Source organism: Anopheles moucheti, chromosome 3, assembly GCF_943734755.1.
Source record: "Anopheles moucheti chromosome 3, idAnoMoucSN_F20_07, whole genome shotgun sequence".
NCBI classification, from domain to species: Eukaryota; Metazoa; Arthropoda; class Insecta; order Diptera; family Culicidae; genus Anopheles; species Anopheles moucheti.
Window position 1 is genome coordinate 22510451 of NC_069141.1, and position 17940 is coordinate 22528390.

Below are 17940 nucleotides of genomic sequence, written 5' to 3' on the forward strand. Positions count from 1 at the left end.
TTAGTACAGAACTTGCATTACGCGATTGGCACTGCGGTTAATAAACGCTTGCGTGTGGTAGATTGTAACTGACGTACGCTGATTGTCAAACGGGATCAATTTATTTTAAACCACACAATCAACCCTGAAACATTTTTTTCGAACTGATTGACAGCTTAACCACATACAGAGTTGGTTTGGGTTGAGTATGATGGGCGTTATTGGAATGTTTTGTCCATTTTTTTTCACGTCATGTATCAGGGAACTTAATGTAAAATATAATTAATATATTCTTTCTATTTTTTTCCGCTAAGAAAACATCAGTCAAACTGTATATTTTAAGAACGCGGTCCATGCAGTCAAGAAATCACATACGCTTAAAGATCAAATTAGTCCGCCCAATGTGATCCCCGTGTCACACCGTAAACCAGTTTTGAAGTACTACGAGTTTTTTGTTTCCATCCCGACTTCGAAACTTCGCCATACCCTATCACTTGGCACGTGTGCGCTGACAATCACGTAACGGTAGGAGCACCAGCGGCATCATCATCACCAACAACAACAACAACGGAGCCAATAATAAATGGCAACACCGACACCAACGACACAGCACCCACCCAGCCGCCTTTGCGTCACGTCGCTAGCGCGCAAGGGCCTCGCGAGATTCGCGAGATGTTTCGTGCGAAAGAGTGAAATCGACGCGTTCGGTGGCGTTGTGTTGTACACGATCGCGAGCGCGCGAAGACGCTTGTGACTTCCCAGTGGCTGTTGCATCGCCCACCGATTGCATCGCCTCGTTACACTTGAGCACTTCATCTCAACGTTCCGCCGCATTGCTAACAATGGCCTCGTCCAGAGCCCCGGGAGACGGTGTTTACACTGGTTTGCGCGTAATTCGATACGCATATTCCGTATCGCACCGTAACCCATTTCATAAAGGTGAGATACGATTTCAAACAAGATGCAAACTGGATTATTACTTCCTTTCGTTTGGCACTGTGCGCAACGTTTATCTCGTGCTCGATGTTTGTTACCAGTTTCTATGACATTTCGTGCCGCGTGTTCCTCCGGTGTATAATTAGTCATTCGAAAACAATGGAAATTTCATCACCGATCACTAAATTCAATCACGAAAAACTGAGGTACGAAATGATGCACGGTTCTGTGCTTCACGATGCTCCAAACACCCTTTTGCGTAATAGCCATTCAGCAAGCGTTCCCAGTGAACCAAATGCCAGGCAGGCAGGCTGACGGTTTTCTTTGGAACAATAATGATGATGGTAATTGTACCTCGCGTGAAACACGCATCAAACCCACCAACGCACGTCACAAACCAATGCGCAATATTATAGATTTTTGCTTAAGATGATCACCATGGAGATGCGGTAGTTGCGCCATGGGCTTCCTGTAGCAATCAACGGACAAGTCATAATAACCTCTTAGCCGCACCAACCATTGTGGTGAAGCAACCAAAAGCCTATACTTCCAACCCGCGTTGACCGGGTGAAGGACGCTGGCCAAAAATTATCTTCACGACGGCTCTGGATATAGCAAACATGACTAGTTAATTGTGGACTGTCAGCGGATTGAGTTGGCTCTCCCTGGATACATGTTTGTATCTGTCTTGCACCCTTCCCCCAAGCAAACACACCAACCATAGAGGGAACAACAATGCCTCGACAGCGACCGTGAAAATGAAAGGAAATGTTCCGACTTCGTTCGCTACTGTTCAAGTTTGAAGGGCATTACTTAATTTCCGCTGTCTTACAGTTGTATCGCCACACGACTAAGTGCAGAGCTTAGCGAACCGCTTCAACTATGACTGCCTTTTATGATGCAATAGCTTAGATGATAGATCCGTCTTAAAATCTAAGACACAAGTCGATACTCTGGCGTGAATATAAACGTTACCACCGTCAAGGTACGTTAAACACCAGAAGATATCATTTGATGGAAAGTAATAGCAACAATAAAAAAAAAACATCACCTTGACTTACTAGTTCGAAGTGCTTTTGATGTAACGCCCTCCGAAATTCAAGGATATTGTAACAATGAATTTAAAGTATAGTTGATTTCGATAACCACTATACCAACAATTATTTCAGCAACTTCATCCATATTCTATCAAGTTTTTATAGGTTTAGTCACTGCGATGTTTGACAAGCGTCATTTAATTGAGTGTTTAAAGTTGTTTGAATTAAAGATTGATGTTTCGTAGATTATTCGTTGCATTAATAAAAACTGACTAACCATACGTACCAGCACTTAACGTCAATAAAAGAGAATTCATTTAATTTGTTTACTGCAACGTACCTGTAACGAGAGAAGATAATAAAATAATCATTAAATCTTTCAAAAAGCTAGTAAAAAAGAAGGAAACAAAAGAAACAATTGTTAGCTAACAATTCAACATCGTTGCATGTCATAGTGTGAAGATCATTATAAAAACTACGCTTCTACTAATCCTCATGATCATGATCCTTATCAGCAAAATAGAGTATCACTGCTTCATCCCAAAGCTACATCATCATCACCTGTAACATGCAATACCATTGCAGCACACGTCGCTGCTGTGACCGATCGCGGTTGCATCTCAACGTTACGCACTAACTGGTGCGCCGACCGATAACGCGGCAATAAATTCATTTTCTGAATAATTAACTTCTGAATATTCATTACCGCTGCTACACCCGCTTTACTACTGCCCGTTCATTTGACTAGCACTTCGGCTGCCACTGTTGATTAATTGCTCAGTGGGCGGGTGTGTGGAAAAAGATACGCGACGTGAAGCATCGACAATTGGAGCGTTGCAAAGCGGCAGTATTAGGAGCTGCGTTTGGCAAAGCTAAGGCGGCAATAAGTGAGAAATGAACTAACTTGACGGCACGGCAATTTTATTTAACTTTTACTACAAGACAAGATTGGTTGATAGGTGATAGTTTCTAATTGAAAAAAAAAGTTACAGTTTTCTTCAGCAAAATATTTAAAATGTTACGTAATATCAATTTTAACTGAAGAAATGCGTACAACATTTCGCTTAAGTACCTATACGTTTGCCATCACACTGGATTAGATTTCAATAAGTGGCAATTTGTCTGAGTAGTACTTCACGCAAAAAAGAAAATCGCACGCGAATGAAAATCTATCAATCGTCACAACCGGAAGGGCCACAGAAATGACCGAGAGCTCGTAAAATAAAAATAAAACGATCAAACATCGATATCCGATGGCAGAACGCAGAACGGTTTTCCTCAACGGATTGAGAGCAAAGCCGGAAAGACAACTGGGGCTCGACAGTCCTCCACAAAGAAAGCAAACGTAGACTTCATGGATCTTCTCGAACACCATGCCCCTTTGCTTGCCCCCAAAACGCTTGGTCCATGGACACTGATATCCTCAATATTCCGTGTGTCCCCTTCGGTTTGTATACTTAAAGAAACAGACAGTACAACAGCACGACGACGTGCGAAATGTCCTGCGAACGTATGGGATATTGCTCCCCGTTTCATCACACCCAGAAACGTGCAGCAACAATCTGGCACACACCGAAAAGTGCTTTTCAACCGGAAAAGAACCCTCCCGAAGATGTACACATGGCACGCACGGCAAGCTTGAAAGGGTCCCTGTGCATGAAAGGATATACTATTTTTTTACTACCTTTACATTATACGACACCGAAAACGGGATATACACACACGAGGTGCGGTTGCTGGAGGATATCGATTTCTTTTATTAGCACCAGGTCACGTCCGGTCGCAGGGTGGTACGAGACGGAAGGGCTGCGCACCCACAGGGCGCCAACAGTGTACAACGGAAGCACTGAAGTTTTCCACCACTAAGCCGACCACGGACTTTCTGGACGCAAGTCATGGCGGCGATATAGGCGAGGCCCGGTGTCGGAGCTGGAGCGGACCATTCTTTAGTTGCCCCCCATAAAATGAGTGTCATCGTTTTGCCGAAACACAAATACTCCCTCGTAGGAAAGGGAGCGACATGACCTCGGTGTCCGAGACTGGCCTCAAGAAAGAAACAAAAAAAAGCGGGAGACCGCCCCTGGATGTCACAGACGGACGGGAGCGTAAGGACATTAGCAAAAATCGATTTCAGGTTAAGATAACGATGAGCTTGGAGCCTTCGCACGCTGGGACTCGAATCATCTGCCCTTGCGAAAGGGGAATGCTTCTAACGTACATAGTGTGGGCGTGTAGTAATGGGCCAAGTACGGAATTACATCGGGGAAACTGAATTTACACGAGGATTAGTGAGCAGATTTGGCAGAAAGTTTATTCAATTATCTCCTCGGCTATTGGCGCTACAGGCTAATAACAATAGGTCCATCTGCACTACTAAAACTATTGCCCGAGTCCTTATTGCTCTAATTGAATCAATGGCGAGAATATTCTTTTCGTTATATCAGTAGAATAGCTCCTGGTTGTGAAGCAACAAGTGTTGAACTTGCACCACTTTATATTAAAGCTGTAAATTTCTAACAATTGAAAAGGCACTTCCCTATCTAATTTAAGTAACATTTTATTACATCGAAAATTCTATTTTACTTCCCTTTTGCCCTCTATGAACTGTTCACATAAGTGGTAAATTAAACTGAAGCTTAATTCAAATCACAGATTCAAAAATTGAAGGCCATGTTTGTGGAATATATTTGCCTAATTAAGACGATGCAATTTTGTATGGGTTTATAGTATTTCTACAAATAGAAGTACTCTCTAGACGAGACAGCTAAAGCAAATGTAAACAAATTAAAATGCTTAAGTCCGTTTTTTTAGACATGAGTTTTAAATTCAGCTTGCGTTGTTGGTCCTTGATGTTCGCTCGTATGCCTGCACCATCATATACTGCATTGGTTTGGTAAATGTGTACGAACGAACGATTTATTAGAGAAAAAAAAAACAAATGCATTATGCAAAGACCCCATCGATATGTCACATCTGGTGCGAGACACATGGCTGCACAGTCGCCGTTTGCTTAAATGGCTTTATTCCATTCGCTCACGATACCCTTCCTGCCCAGGTTCGTGTCACTAGAGCTGTTTGGCCGCGACTAGTTGTCTCACTTGAGAAATGACGCCAACCGACCAGCAGCATCATAGACTCTCCCCACGGGTTTTGCCCACTGCCAACTACCGAGCGACCGTCTGCCGGTGTGTGCCACGACCACAGTTAGCTTGAGCTATTACCTACACTCAATCCGGCGGTTACCGATGTAACACCGCGGGCGCCCTTCATCTGGTCCATAACTGGGACTCTGCTCTACCTTCACCATCGCAAAGGAAAAACGCTATTTGCTGACATTAAAGAGCTACTGCTGTCTCCCCGTGTCTCCAACTAGCCTCCCTGCGATCACGCGATGATCTCTAGCCGTACGTTTGTCTTTCGAGTGTGTCTTGTTCTAACGGGCAGCGCCGCCACATTACGGTGACGACTGCCAGGGAGCTGAAGAACAAAAATAGATTCCCCAAACAGTTCAGATGGCATCGACAACCCAAAACAGACACCACCGTTTCATTCCACGGTGTGTTCTCGACTCTCGGCTTGCCAGATTTGTTGGACATGGAAGATGGAGACAGATCTAGCCAAACGAGACGGGACGGGTGTGGTGGCGAAGGTGCCGAAACACAAGCGAGACACAAAAGTGCACGCGATTCAGATTAGAGATTTTGAAAGCCAACCACAAATTGAAAGAAGCAAAAAAAAAAAAAAAACGGCCAAAAAGCAAGAATAGAAAACTAAAACCTTTTGCCCTCAAGATGTGCACAAGCACATGGCATGGGTGCCGATGCCAAAAAAAAAACAACCAGATTGTCTAGTATGCTGGCAGCTCGCGGTTTTGAAGACCAGCTGGTTGGTACACGGTAGCGTCGATTCACCAGACCAGAATGCCAGCTAGTAAGCACAGCTATAATCGTAAAAATAGCAGCATTACGAGGTCGAGATAATTAAAAATGAGAACAAAAACTTTCGCGTTTTGTATATCGAAGTAATAAAAAATATTAAGATCCAACACAACAAACCATTATGGTCACACATTAGAACGCAATGTTTTTGTCGTAACCACACCGAAATTCTTTAGTTTATCATCATCAAAATTACACCACTGTGCGTATTGCGTACCCTATAGCGCACTTATTTGTTTCGGTGGCCATTTTTCAAGCTACTGCGGCGTCAATCAACTTCAGACAGATAAACCTAACTTGTTGGCTAAAACCAAAACCGAAAAGTTGTAAAAGTAAAGTGAGTAACAGATTCTACACGATATGCGCTCAGCTCACAAATCGCACCAACCTCATCAGAGGATTGAAAGTCAGAGTTTAACGACGCATTTCCACTGCTGCTCTGATGGTTGATGCATGGCAAGCACCCATCGCTCCAAGCCAAATTTGAAATGATACCAACCCGGACACCATCCACTCCCAAGCCGTGCAGCAAAGTCCATCACGCACATCAAGCTAGTGTAAATTGGCAATAGCGGCAAGCCGACCAAAACCCTATGAACTTTAACAGCTTCCCTGCGGGTTTGCGATCATTCCACTGCGGAAGACACTACCGTACGTCCGGGCCAACCGACCGACCGAGGACCATCGGACGGAAGATAATTGGCTTTGTCAGCACAGAAGCAATCGGATGGGTCGTCCAATAGTGGCTTTTTCGTTAAAGTGACAGAACGAGACAAATAAAACTCATTTATCTAGTCACTTCGGTCAACCCTTTTTACCCTTGCGCCGTATCAGTAAGCATGAGACAAAGTTAGACGACCGAACTAAAAAAAAACCTCCTCACACCACACACACACGCATTAAACCCACAGGAAACGCATGACATTTTGACCCACAAAAGAGAATACGAACAACGATACGTTAGATTAAGGGAACACACAGAGACACCCATTCCCCCAAGAGCTTCTCGCCATAACATCAGCAAATGGTCACACGTCCACGTCAAATGTGGCTCGAACCACATCGATAGCGAACTACCCCAACTGTTTGCATAGCGATTTTAAAAGGAAAAGTAGGGCGAAGATGTTGTTACGCTTACGGGCAACGGCAAACGGCATGTTTATGGAAAGTGGAAGCGTTTTTGGAAGTGTACCAAATCGTAGAACAAAGCACATTAGCCTTCGAGCACATAAGCCGATAGACGGCTGGTGTGCGATGGCGAGGACATAATTTATATGAAGCAATCAGCAATTGGAACGATCATCGATGGTATGCATCGCGACCCGACCCGTGCTGTCTTTAAAGATTATTCTATTTTGGACGTCTTCCAGAACATTCGCTGAAACGGGCAAGGCACAGGAAATGTCTCGGGTCCCATTACTGGAGCAAGCATGACGTGAAAATTAACAATTATGGTTAAATAATTTTCCACTTTCTACTGTCTACGAATGAGATATTTATTTTATTGCGCTATTAAACTTACTTTCTGTATAAACAATCTAAAAAGCAACATAAGAAGACACTTTAAAGTCAAATTCAAATAGGTTAGTTACACAATTACAAATATCGAATCTATGGGTCATTTTCTAACGGAGAATATAACATATTACTGAACAGCGCTATTAAATCGAAAAATTAAAGACAAATGCGCAATGTTAAATGGAGCGAATGTTCTTAACCAAGAATTTTCCAAAAAATCGAACGGCGTAGCAAATACATCAAGAAACACAACAATCATAATATTAGATCTGATTTCGTTGATTCATAATAATTCAGATTAATGTGTATATAAGTAGCTGTTACATTAATAGTACATAAAAATTCAAAATTACGTCAAGAATAATGGAATAAATAAAAGCAATTTTTAATATGCTTTTGCAAAATACATCATTTTAGGTGCATGGCCACGAGAGTTGACAAGATGCTGACAAATTTGTCAAGTGACAAAATCCGCGTTGTGTTGCCGCGCACACAATTGTATTTTTTGACAAAATAAATTGACAAGAATATCCACATGATCAAAGGAACATTCGACAGTTGCTACCAAAAAAATAAGTGATTTCATATTTTAATTTTTTGTGTAAATATTAAGAGATTTGAGAAATAATGAAAAATGTAAGTTATAGTTCATTCAAAAATCAAGCTTATGCACTTCAAATTCAAAATAAAATATAATTTTCCAATAAAAATAAATAAAAAATAATGCCTTAATTAGCAAGCAGTGCAAAATTTTGTCACCATTTTATCAGAATTTTGTCAACTTTTTGTCGTGGATTTTCTACAAAATAAAGATTGACAAAAGCTCACAAAAAGTGACAAAAGCTCCGTTGTGACAAATTTGTCTGCATTTTGTCAGCTCTCTTAGCAGTCAGTTTAACAACTTTTTACACAAAAAATTGCAATAACCTAGCAAAATTCGATTATGTTATTGAAAGTTACCAAATACACTCCCAGCCACATCAAACATACACCTGCATCTTCTTGCTTACCGTGTGTACGTCGTTATCGACCACGGTGGTTCTCAAACATACATACGAACAAACGTTAACCGGGTGAGACCATCAGAAATTCACCGCAGTCTCACGCTATACGGCGGCCTACAGCAGCGACACGCATAGCGACACACGGTGGAATTCATCGGAGGTCCATAAAATCGAAAGCTTCCATGTCCTGATCGTATGCCACACTCACGCGAAGCTATTATTTAGCCCCATGTTGGCATGGTGTTAGGATTAGTGTGAATAGTTGTTTATTTGTTTTATTTTTTCCCTTTTCTTTATTCTTCTCTTCGACAGTCCCACAAAGACAGCCCGGTGCCTATTTGGGCCGGTTTTTTTTTGCTGTTGCTGAAGTGACGCGCTGCGGTTTGACAGGAGCCCGGTGTGTACGGGCTTTGCATTCTAAGCGGAGCGGATTGTGTACCGAGGAACATTGTGATGTTAGCCAGTTTACTCAAAAAGCTACTGGGTGCTCTAGAAACCCCCCACGGGACCACGGCCAGCCAGCCAGGGACAAATAGCCATCGTAATAGTACCACCATCAATCGATTTTCCTTCCAGAACCGTCCAGGTGGTCGCCAATGCAGTCACTTCACGGCCGTACAGTACGGCAGTCGGTTTCACAACACTGCGGTGGTGCTGGTATGTAATGAATATGAAACAGTTTATCCATTTTTGCCACGATTCCGATCTAAACCCACCGGCCCTGGGGGCCCCGCAGGGCAGACAGCCTGAGCCTCCTTCGGTTGGGATTTTTCGCGTACAGTCAGTAGTCGAATCCAATCCAACTTAATACAATTCCTTACCGATGGCACAATTAGACCTCGGCACGAATCACTCACCGACGTAGCGCTAGAACGAATTCCGTGTGCTGTTGTGCAATTTATTCCGCGTCGTACACAGTACACCAACCGATGGCGCATTGATCCAACGATTATGCTGTGCGCGAACGCGATACACGGAGGCATTCTTGGCGGAATCTTATAATTATTTTCAGCACATCGTCGTGCCTCGCGCGACGTGAAAATGATGCTCGAATGGAGATTCTTGCGGTGTGAAGCATTGATACACTCCAAAAACAAAAGCCCGTCTTTCTTCAGTCAGCCTTTCAGTGAATCCTCGCGGCACGGACAGCGGTTGTGCTTAACACGGATCGTTAAGCAGTTTCGCAAACACGATACCTTTTTATTTACCCGTTTTCCTTTGCAATTCCTTTTAAGTAAGTTGGCCGAAGACGTAACTAGTTTAACGAAAAGTTTAACTCCAGCAACGCAGCGACAGATCTGCTCTCCTTGTAAGGTACCACAGCGCACAACGACGGTTGCAGATTGCTGGCGGTGCAAAAGAATTGCAAAGAACATTTTGTCCAACGTCCAAACGCGATGATGATGGTTCACAACTTTGAAGTATGAGCATCATTATCATTACTTTAGTTCGACTTGCTTTGCGATTGCTCCGTACGCCCAATATCGCATCATCGTTAGCCGCTTCGGTCACGTACGTGACTTTATGGCTGTGGGGTAAAGATGGCAATCAACACTTTCCAACCTTACTCGCCCACACCGTAACGGACACACGTGTGTTCCCTTAGGGATATGTGTTCCTTCCACAGCATGTACGGAAACAGAAGCAAACAAAAGGATGACCAACAGTAGCAAAATGCTTACGAGCAAAATTGGACAGTACACAACTCAGCGATCGGTCGTTGATCGGTGGAAGTGCTGAAGGGATCTTTTAACGAACAAAGTTAGTTACAACTGAATACAACAAACCTGCAAAAATAAATAAACAACCATCCGAGAGCTGTTCTAAATGCTCATTCTAGCATAAAAGACGTGGAGCTCGTCTTTATTGTCTGAAGAATAGAACAAAAATCGACTTAAAGCCTAAAGCGATTAGCCACGATGTCAATAATCACAGGCATAATTAGACACCACGGACCAGCTCGGACGGAAAACCGATCTGACCCAACTGGTTCAATAACAAATCAGTCAATTACTCAAAACCCTAAAACTGCCATTCATTTCCTGTAGCATTTGTGCCTGAAAATCAATCTAAATTTCGCGGTTCAAAGACGCCACCGAAGGAAAGACGAAAGTCTACAACAACCTTCAATTAGTGCCGAGCCAACAGCATCTCCGCTGCAAAACCGGGAAGGATGCCTAATTAGTTTTGACTGATTGAGCGAGCTTGGCTGAAAACTGGAAATTTGGCTCCGGACATCAATTGGGCAAAAGGGCAAATGAAAACAGCGGACGTATAGTAAAAACCCGTGGGGCAAAGGGACGGCTGAGCAGCGGCAGAGTTACGAGACATCATCGATTTTTATCTCGTTTCACTCGATATTTTAGCAGCTTCCGGACGTTCCAGCCAAAAATCAGGATTGATGAACGCAAGATCCCCTCTTTGGACGGGGGGAGACGGAATCCGCCTCAAACCGAGAGGCAACTCTCTGTTTCGCTTTTGCTCGAGAATTTGCTGATTGTCCTCCCCCCGCAGCAAGACGCTTCGCGTGGCGCCAAAGTAAACTTTTCATCCATCAACCATCCGAGGGGTTTTCGCCGCCGGCTTCACCCTTATTCTGGCAGGTTACAGAATAAGCAGCAGCAGCACAGACAGACGTACGGCGGACATTTTGGTAACATTTGGTGCAATGATTTATCACACTAGCGAGATCTGGGCAACCGGAAACCGGGCTAAGAATATCACTCCGAGCGTGTGTCCAAACCCAAATCAAGGATGGTGAAAAGTTTACCAATGCCCTCTCTAAAACCGCCCTTTTGTGAAAGAGAGCCCTATTGAGTACGTTGAAATCTTCCATTAGTGAGATACACAGCAACATTTATGATTCGAAAAAAAGATAAATGTCTTCTTGTGTTTAAATATTAATGGACAAACATGGAAAGAATGATAGAAGCAAACATATGTAATATGTAATGCTGTCGTACTCTTCCTTTTATATGAAGTGAAGTCATTTCATGATTATCGTTACGAGGATCACTAAACAAACTTGTTTTAATTTGCGTGACTTAAAGGCGTTTAAAGACTTAAGGTGCATCGGTTTGCTTTCTTTAAAATTACACCAATTTAAAAAAAATGTTTGATTGATTGATTAAATTAATTGATTAAAATAAATTTGCTCTATATTAACTAAGCGACTGTTCAAATAATTTCGTAAATAGCAAGAACATGCATATTAATTCATAACCTCATATAACCACTATATTTTATAACTATTTAAAATTACCAGTTTTGCACACCTTTTTCGAGATATATAAAGAAGAGATATATATTGACTGATCCGGTACGTGTGGTACATCCGATGTTCAGAGCACACATTATATGTGTTTTTTTTAAGTCTAGAATACATAATTAAACAATCGTAAACATTTCAATCAAGATACCGCCGTATCCTTCAACGGCTGCAGTTTGCTACGTTCCGCGTCATAAAATGTAAGTAAATATCGCCTCCACAAAATGCCACCCACCGGGGCATACGGCATAAGAAGTCAATTAAAACTTCACTAAAGTAATTAATCCGCTCGTCATGTTCGCCACTGCACGGTCCCGGTCCTAAACGGCTTCACCGGAACTAAATCCAACGAGTCCAGCGAACGGCAGAAAAACACTCGAGACGCCGGGGGTGGCGCCCCCAAATGGCGCACACAAGAAAGCAAACGAGGACGAAAGTCACCCACTATAAATAGAACCACGGTGGTCACGGTGCAAAAGCGGGGAGACTGAAACGCATCATAAAAAAAAAAAAAACAAAGAATAATAATAATAAAGCCGGTTAAAAAGCTTCCGATCTTCTCCGGCACTGTGACAAAGCTTTCACTTTTCTTTCCGCCCCGGGCTATAGGGTGCGGTCAGCTGCAGGCCGCCGGATATGACGCGACTATCATGGCGGATGGCGCACATGATATAACCGCCCCGGTGGTATGGGCGTTAGGCATGTCGGCTTTGCGTTGTTCGTTGACGGAATTATTATTTTATTTTGCAGTTGCCTCTGCCCATACCGTACTGCAGCACGGTTTTAATCCCCAAAGGTCAGAACTTTATCACTCGCCAGATAGTGAAATGGTAGCATTCTCATTTAGCGTCTAGCGAGACACCTCCCTCAGTAGTAAATGTGGAAGTGTCACCGGGAAAGGTTGATGTTTTAAAGGCTGCCTCGTTTCCACATCCACAAGCAATGGCTTCTTAAGCTAAAGCGGACACGCGGGAATGAGGTTTAAACTGCAACGTTTCAAGAGCTGCCCGGAGATCCCCAATGTACATTTGCCACACGTGATGCGGTGTTGCGAATTATCTACCATTTTTCCTGCTAAAAAGGATTCCACCTTAGGGACGGTTGAACGATGACATTCGAGGTGCCACGATTAAGCCGCACGGTGCGATATGTGTCACGAACTCATATCCTTTGGTTTCTCGCAAGCAAAGGCGCTTAAACTTAAAATCCAAAGGAAAAACAAACACACTAAATGAGCAACGCTTAACAAAAAATAAATTGCACAAATGATAGCTATTTTTAGGTGTAGTGAAATACGCTTCAGACAATTCACACGACTTGCCTCCGCTCTCCGCAACGACCGTGATTAATACTACAATTTATCTTTAAAATAATAAAGTTAACGCCACGGGCAAACGGTCCCTCTGCTCCGTAAGGATTCGTGGCGAAAGGAAGCGATACCGAAGCGTGGGCAAATTGGGCAAAACGCTTCTTCGGCCTGAGCACTGAAAGGGCGGACTCAGACGAGGCCACAAATGGGCCGTAAACGTTGCGAGACCACTCACTTCTTGGTCTGGTCTTGCGCTTTGCAGGAGGAGGACTCAGTGCGACCAATTCCCAGACACTGCCAACCGTAACGGTCTGTACGGTGACCGATCTAGAACACTAACCGTTCGCTAACTGTCTTAATTTATGGCACATTGGGAGGGCACAAGCTGTGAAGGAGCGATAGTCGTACCGACGGTCTGCGTAAATGATCTAATTATTGCGTTGCATCCCTAAAACATGGCGATGTGTCACTGAACATTGTAGTCGCTTTCGATGGAATCTTCGCCCCACGTGCTTAAAAAAGACAGTAAACAATTCGTTTAAATTCGTCGTATTAAAGTGGGAGCAATATTATCAAAAACGAGTAACATTATTTAAACAGTTTGATAGCCCCCAAAAAAGAAGTGTTTTATTTATAAATAATCTAAACACATTTAACAGACCCACCCACCCATAAGTGCCATTCGAACTCCGAGTTCCTCACAGTCGTTACGTTTGCCTCGGTACCACACTAAAATACACTAAAAACCACTAAAATCAAAATGCCACCAACATTTGCCCAACCACTTCGGTACATCCGGTACTGGAGCATCCATCCCACGTAATGCAAATGTAACCGCGTGCAGTTTGTCACCGTTCCGAAAAACGCCGAAACCTCCCATTCCCATCTCGATGGCTCGATTTCTTCCCGGGGCCCGGTGGTGTTTGGATGTGTGGCTTGTCACCGCGTTGATCTGGCATTGTTTCTTAAACGCTGCTTAAGATTAAGCAGCAAGATTTGAGGGTCGTAAAAGTTGACTTTTATTGTGCGGTGTGAAACACGCACTATCAGGACGAAGGCTCTCCCTGAAGCGGTCTGACGACCCGGGCCGGATCACGCGCGAGTCGTAAGAAGCACCTTACCAAATTGCTTGGAAAGGGCCTCGCGGGCACCTTTTGTCTCGACGGGGCGTGTGCTGGCGGTTTATTTGATTTTTTAGCATCCTCATGCGCGTGCTGGTGACCAGCTCGACCGGGGGCTGGGCTGTATATATATACACATTCTCGTGAAGTGGCAGGGAATGGGAACCTCTTGAGCAGGCAGAATGCCACTGCTACTGCTGGCTTCCGAAATGGCTTGACTTGGGTTTTGTACCAGACGATCGCGTGGCCCTGCTGCCGACGACGAACGGAGCAGTCGGTCGCAATGATTCGATGTGACGCCTGGTGTCGTTGGCTATTATAATTATACGCGGTAGCCTACGAGCGCTACGTGCTCAAGTCACACACAATAGGGATGCCAGAGCACACCGTCGGGCCAAACCGCACCCGACCATCGTCCGGACTGGCGTTTCGTGATGCGGCAGTGCTATTTTTGGCCCAAGCTCCTATATTTACCAAAAACCCACCCCGAACAGCATCACGGAAATCATTGCCTTCGCGCCGGACGCATACCGTGTCCGCCCCATCATGCTGGTTCTCTTTCGGTAAGCGGAATTGGAAGCTAGTTCTGCCAACCCCAACCCCGCTCCGGGAGCGTAACGTAGACTTGATGGGGCAAGACAGTGAGCCATAAGAAAGAACCGAACCAGTTTAATTAGGATTGTAACACGAACGTACACTCCAAATCGACCGACCCCGGGAGTGGAGCAAAATCTAACGACGGAAACGATTTCTACCGACGCGCTGCCATTCTGGGCCAGCTAATTTGGTCGGCGTCGCACACAAAGTGAACGATTGCCCAAGCGAGCCTTGCGTCACGGAGAAAGAACATTTATATCGATTACCGCATGTTGGCATATCATTTAATCGTCTCATTTGTAAGCGCGCTGTACACGATCACTTATTAATCACGTCTAATGAATGTGAAGCATTTTCCACTAATAAGCAGCATATTCATTCCGCATTGATGAAGCTCTCAAATGTAACGCATTTATCAAAACTCACAAGAGCGTTACTCGTTTCCGACCGTTGGAAGTCAAATTAGACTAAATCATAGACACCTTTACGCTACGGGGCTTCTTTCTTTTGGATTGTCAAAGGAGAGATTCTTCATAGAGAACCCACTTCTTGCCACAGAAGCCCGTTCGTATGCAAGAACCACCACAGTCAGGGAGAACTCCCCGATTCGCTGAAACGCCTTCGGACTAACAACTCCTCAAGCCTCAGAACCTATGCCGGAACGTCCTTAATGAGATTTACTTCAGCGATTACGCAACGAGGCTTAAGTACACTAGAGTTAGATTTAGTTAAGTAGACTACTCATTCTTCGGGTAGTTTATTCCATATATTGACTCCTTGTCAAAATAAATAATAATTATAAGTTAAGAGATTATTTAAATTACCGTACTTTAGGGTGTATAACGACCTCTTTTTAAGTCAAAAATGACCAAAGTCTAATTAAGGGGGTCGTTATAAAAGGATAGTAACTTCTCCGTTCTAGCTTGAAGGATTAAAGGTCGTTTTGTTGAAGAAAAAGGATGGATTGATAAGACAGAGATGAATCTGTGGTTTCAAAATGCTTAGAACAAGGCACCTGGAGCTCTTATGAAAAACCAGCAATGCTAGCACTGGATGCATGTAGAGGTCATCTACAAGCTGAAGTTAAACAAATTGTTGCTCAAAAACAAAACGTTTCTGGAAGTCATTCCTTGAGGTTTAACCAGTCAGCTACAACCACAACCGTTTAAGGGTATGATAAGAGAAGAATGGAGTAAATGGATAAAAGGGGTTGATTCGAATTCGACTCCTTCAGGAAGAATAAGAAAAATTCACCATTCCAGAGATATGTCAATGGGTCCTTTACTGCATGGAGACGTGTCAGTGAAGCGATTGTCATTAAATCCCTTAAAAAATGCGGAATCAGTAGCGGAATTTTGATGGAACTGAGGATGATGCAATGTATGAAGATGACAATGCAAATGAGCATGAAAAACACCAGTGAGGAAGATATGAAAGAGTATTATGAGTTGTAATGTTCAAAATTAATTGCAACAATAAAATTGTTCCAATTGTTTAAAAAGAACCAAAACAAATCTTTTTATCCAAAAATCTTAGATACGGTACGTAGTACGGTCATCATTCCATTATCAAACTTGATCGCAAAAGGGGAAATTATTGAAATAGTTTATAATAAATAGGAAAAATGTGAAGTTATACAAGTGTTATACATTTCAAAGGATAAAATTTAAAAATATTATTTCTTTTCCAAACATTTGGACGTGGCTATTTACTTCTTGCAAAACATCAATATTGTACAAATGTTCAAATTGGATTGTGACAAATAAATATTACATCGTTGAGCAAGTTTCTTCCCCCAATGCGTCAGAAACTCCTCCCTTTTACTTCATACCGTTGTTGCGGTGCGCTAGTTCTGCTACAACTCTACCCTTCCGTACATGCATTCATTTCTTATCGCGCAATCACGGGAAGAAAAATATTCAATTTGCATTTCATTCCTGTTCCGCCTGGCAGGACGGCAGCCACTCCAGTTCGTGCCCGGGAAAAGGGATGGGAAACGAGTTGACAAACACTGTTTCATTTCCAATCAAAACTTCTGCAGTCAAACGGATGGCAGTATCGAACGCTACCGACCCAAACCGAACGAGGCACAGTCGTCGACAGTCCTCAGGCAAGAGATTACATGCAAACATGCGTCACAACACGGGGAGAGTTGGGCAGACTACGCTTCACGGACTCCCCACCGATACGTACCTTTCTCATCGGCATGATGAGTGTGTTCGACGGGACGCTGACCGGGGCCGTCTTCTGGCGCACTGGTACGACACCGACGCTGTTCAGATTGATGGTGGTTAGCTGCGACTGCGTTTGGCTCGCTGTGAGCTGCGGTTGTTGAGGCTGCTGAGCGGTAGCCATCGGTTGCTGGCCCAGATTCAGATGCGGATGTGTGACGAAGCTACGCAGTGTCAGCGGTGTGAACATGGCCGCTGCAGCCACCGGATGCAGCGGCTGATGCTGGTGCTGATGCGGATGCTGGTGCTGGTGCTGGTGCTGGTGCTGCTGATGCTGATGCATTGCAGCTGCGGCGGCCACGGCGGCCGTGTTATGCAGTGCCGCGGCCGGATGATGCAGCGGATGCTGATAGGCGGCCTGCTGTGTCGCGGCAGCCTGCTGCACCTGCGGACTCTGCACCTGCTGTACGGTCGGTGGCTGTACGGCTGCGGCCGCTATCTGCGGCTGATGGAACCCGGACGTGGCCGGATTGAACGGCACCGCCAGCATCTTCTGCAGTCCCATGCCCGGGACGCCCCACGGAATGTACCACGAACCTGGATGGTGCTGCATCTTCACTGCAGCGCGTTCTCCGCTGAGAAGGGGAGAGAGTGTGTGTCAAGGACGCCCCCCACACACACAGACACACACACACACACTGGCACGAGAAACACAAAAGGATCGCAGAAAACAATCAGGAAATACAATCTTCCCCGGGCAGATTAAGCGGCACTTTAAACACCTTCCAGGCGAAGCTGCTCCGCCAACGGCTTGAGGATGATTTTTCTTTCGTCGCACTTTTTCTTACACTCGCGTGCTTCAAAAGCGCAAATCAAAGCTAACCCACCTAGGCTGATATTGCACGTTTCACACCAAGCTGAATCCCCAAATGCCCCAACCACCCAAAAACCCCACTCACTTGCCCAGCCACCCACACACACACACACACACGAATCCTGGCACGAAACCGCAAACCGAAAACGAAAGATCCTATCACACGAACGCCAGTCGCGTCGTCATAG

At 44.3% G+C, this 17940-nt stretch overlaps 1 protein-coding gene across 2 annotated transcripts in view; it reads right to left on the reverse strand.

The window, feature by feature from the left end:
* The window catches only part of LOC128305776 (pseudouridylate synthase RPUSD2), a 95458-nt gene extending 77731 nt beyond the window's left edge, over window positions 1-17727 (reverse strand). For both annotated transcript variants that reach the window (XM_053043380.1, XM_053043381.1), the window contains exon 1: window positions 16901-17727. In XM_053043380.1, coding sequence (XP_052899340.1) covers window positions 16901-17491 — 591 coding nt within the window. In that variant the 5' untranslated portion in view covers window positions 17492-17727. The remainder of the gene's footprint in view (window positions 1-16900) is intronic.
* Between the last annotated feature and the right edge of the window lie 213 nt (window positions 17728-17940).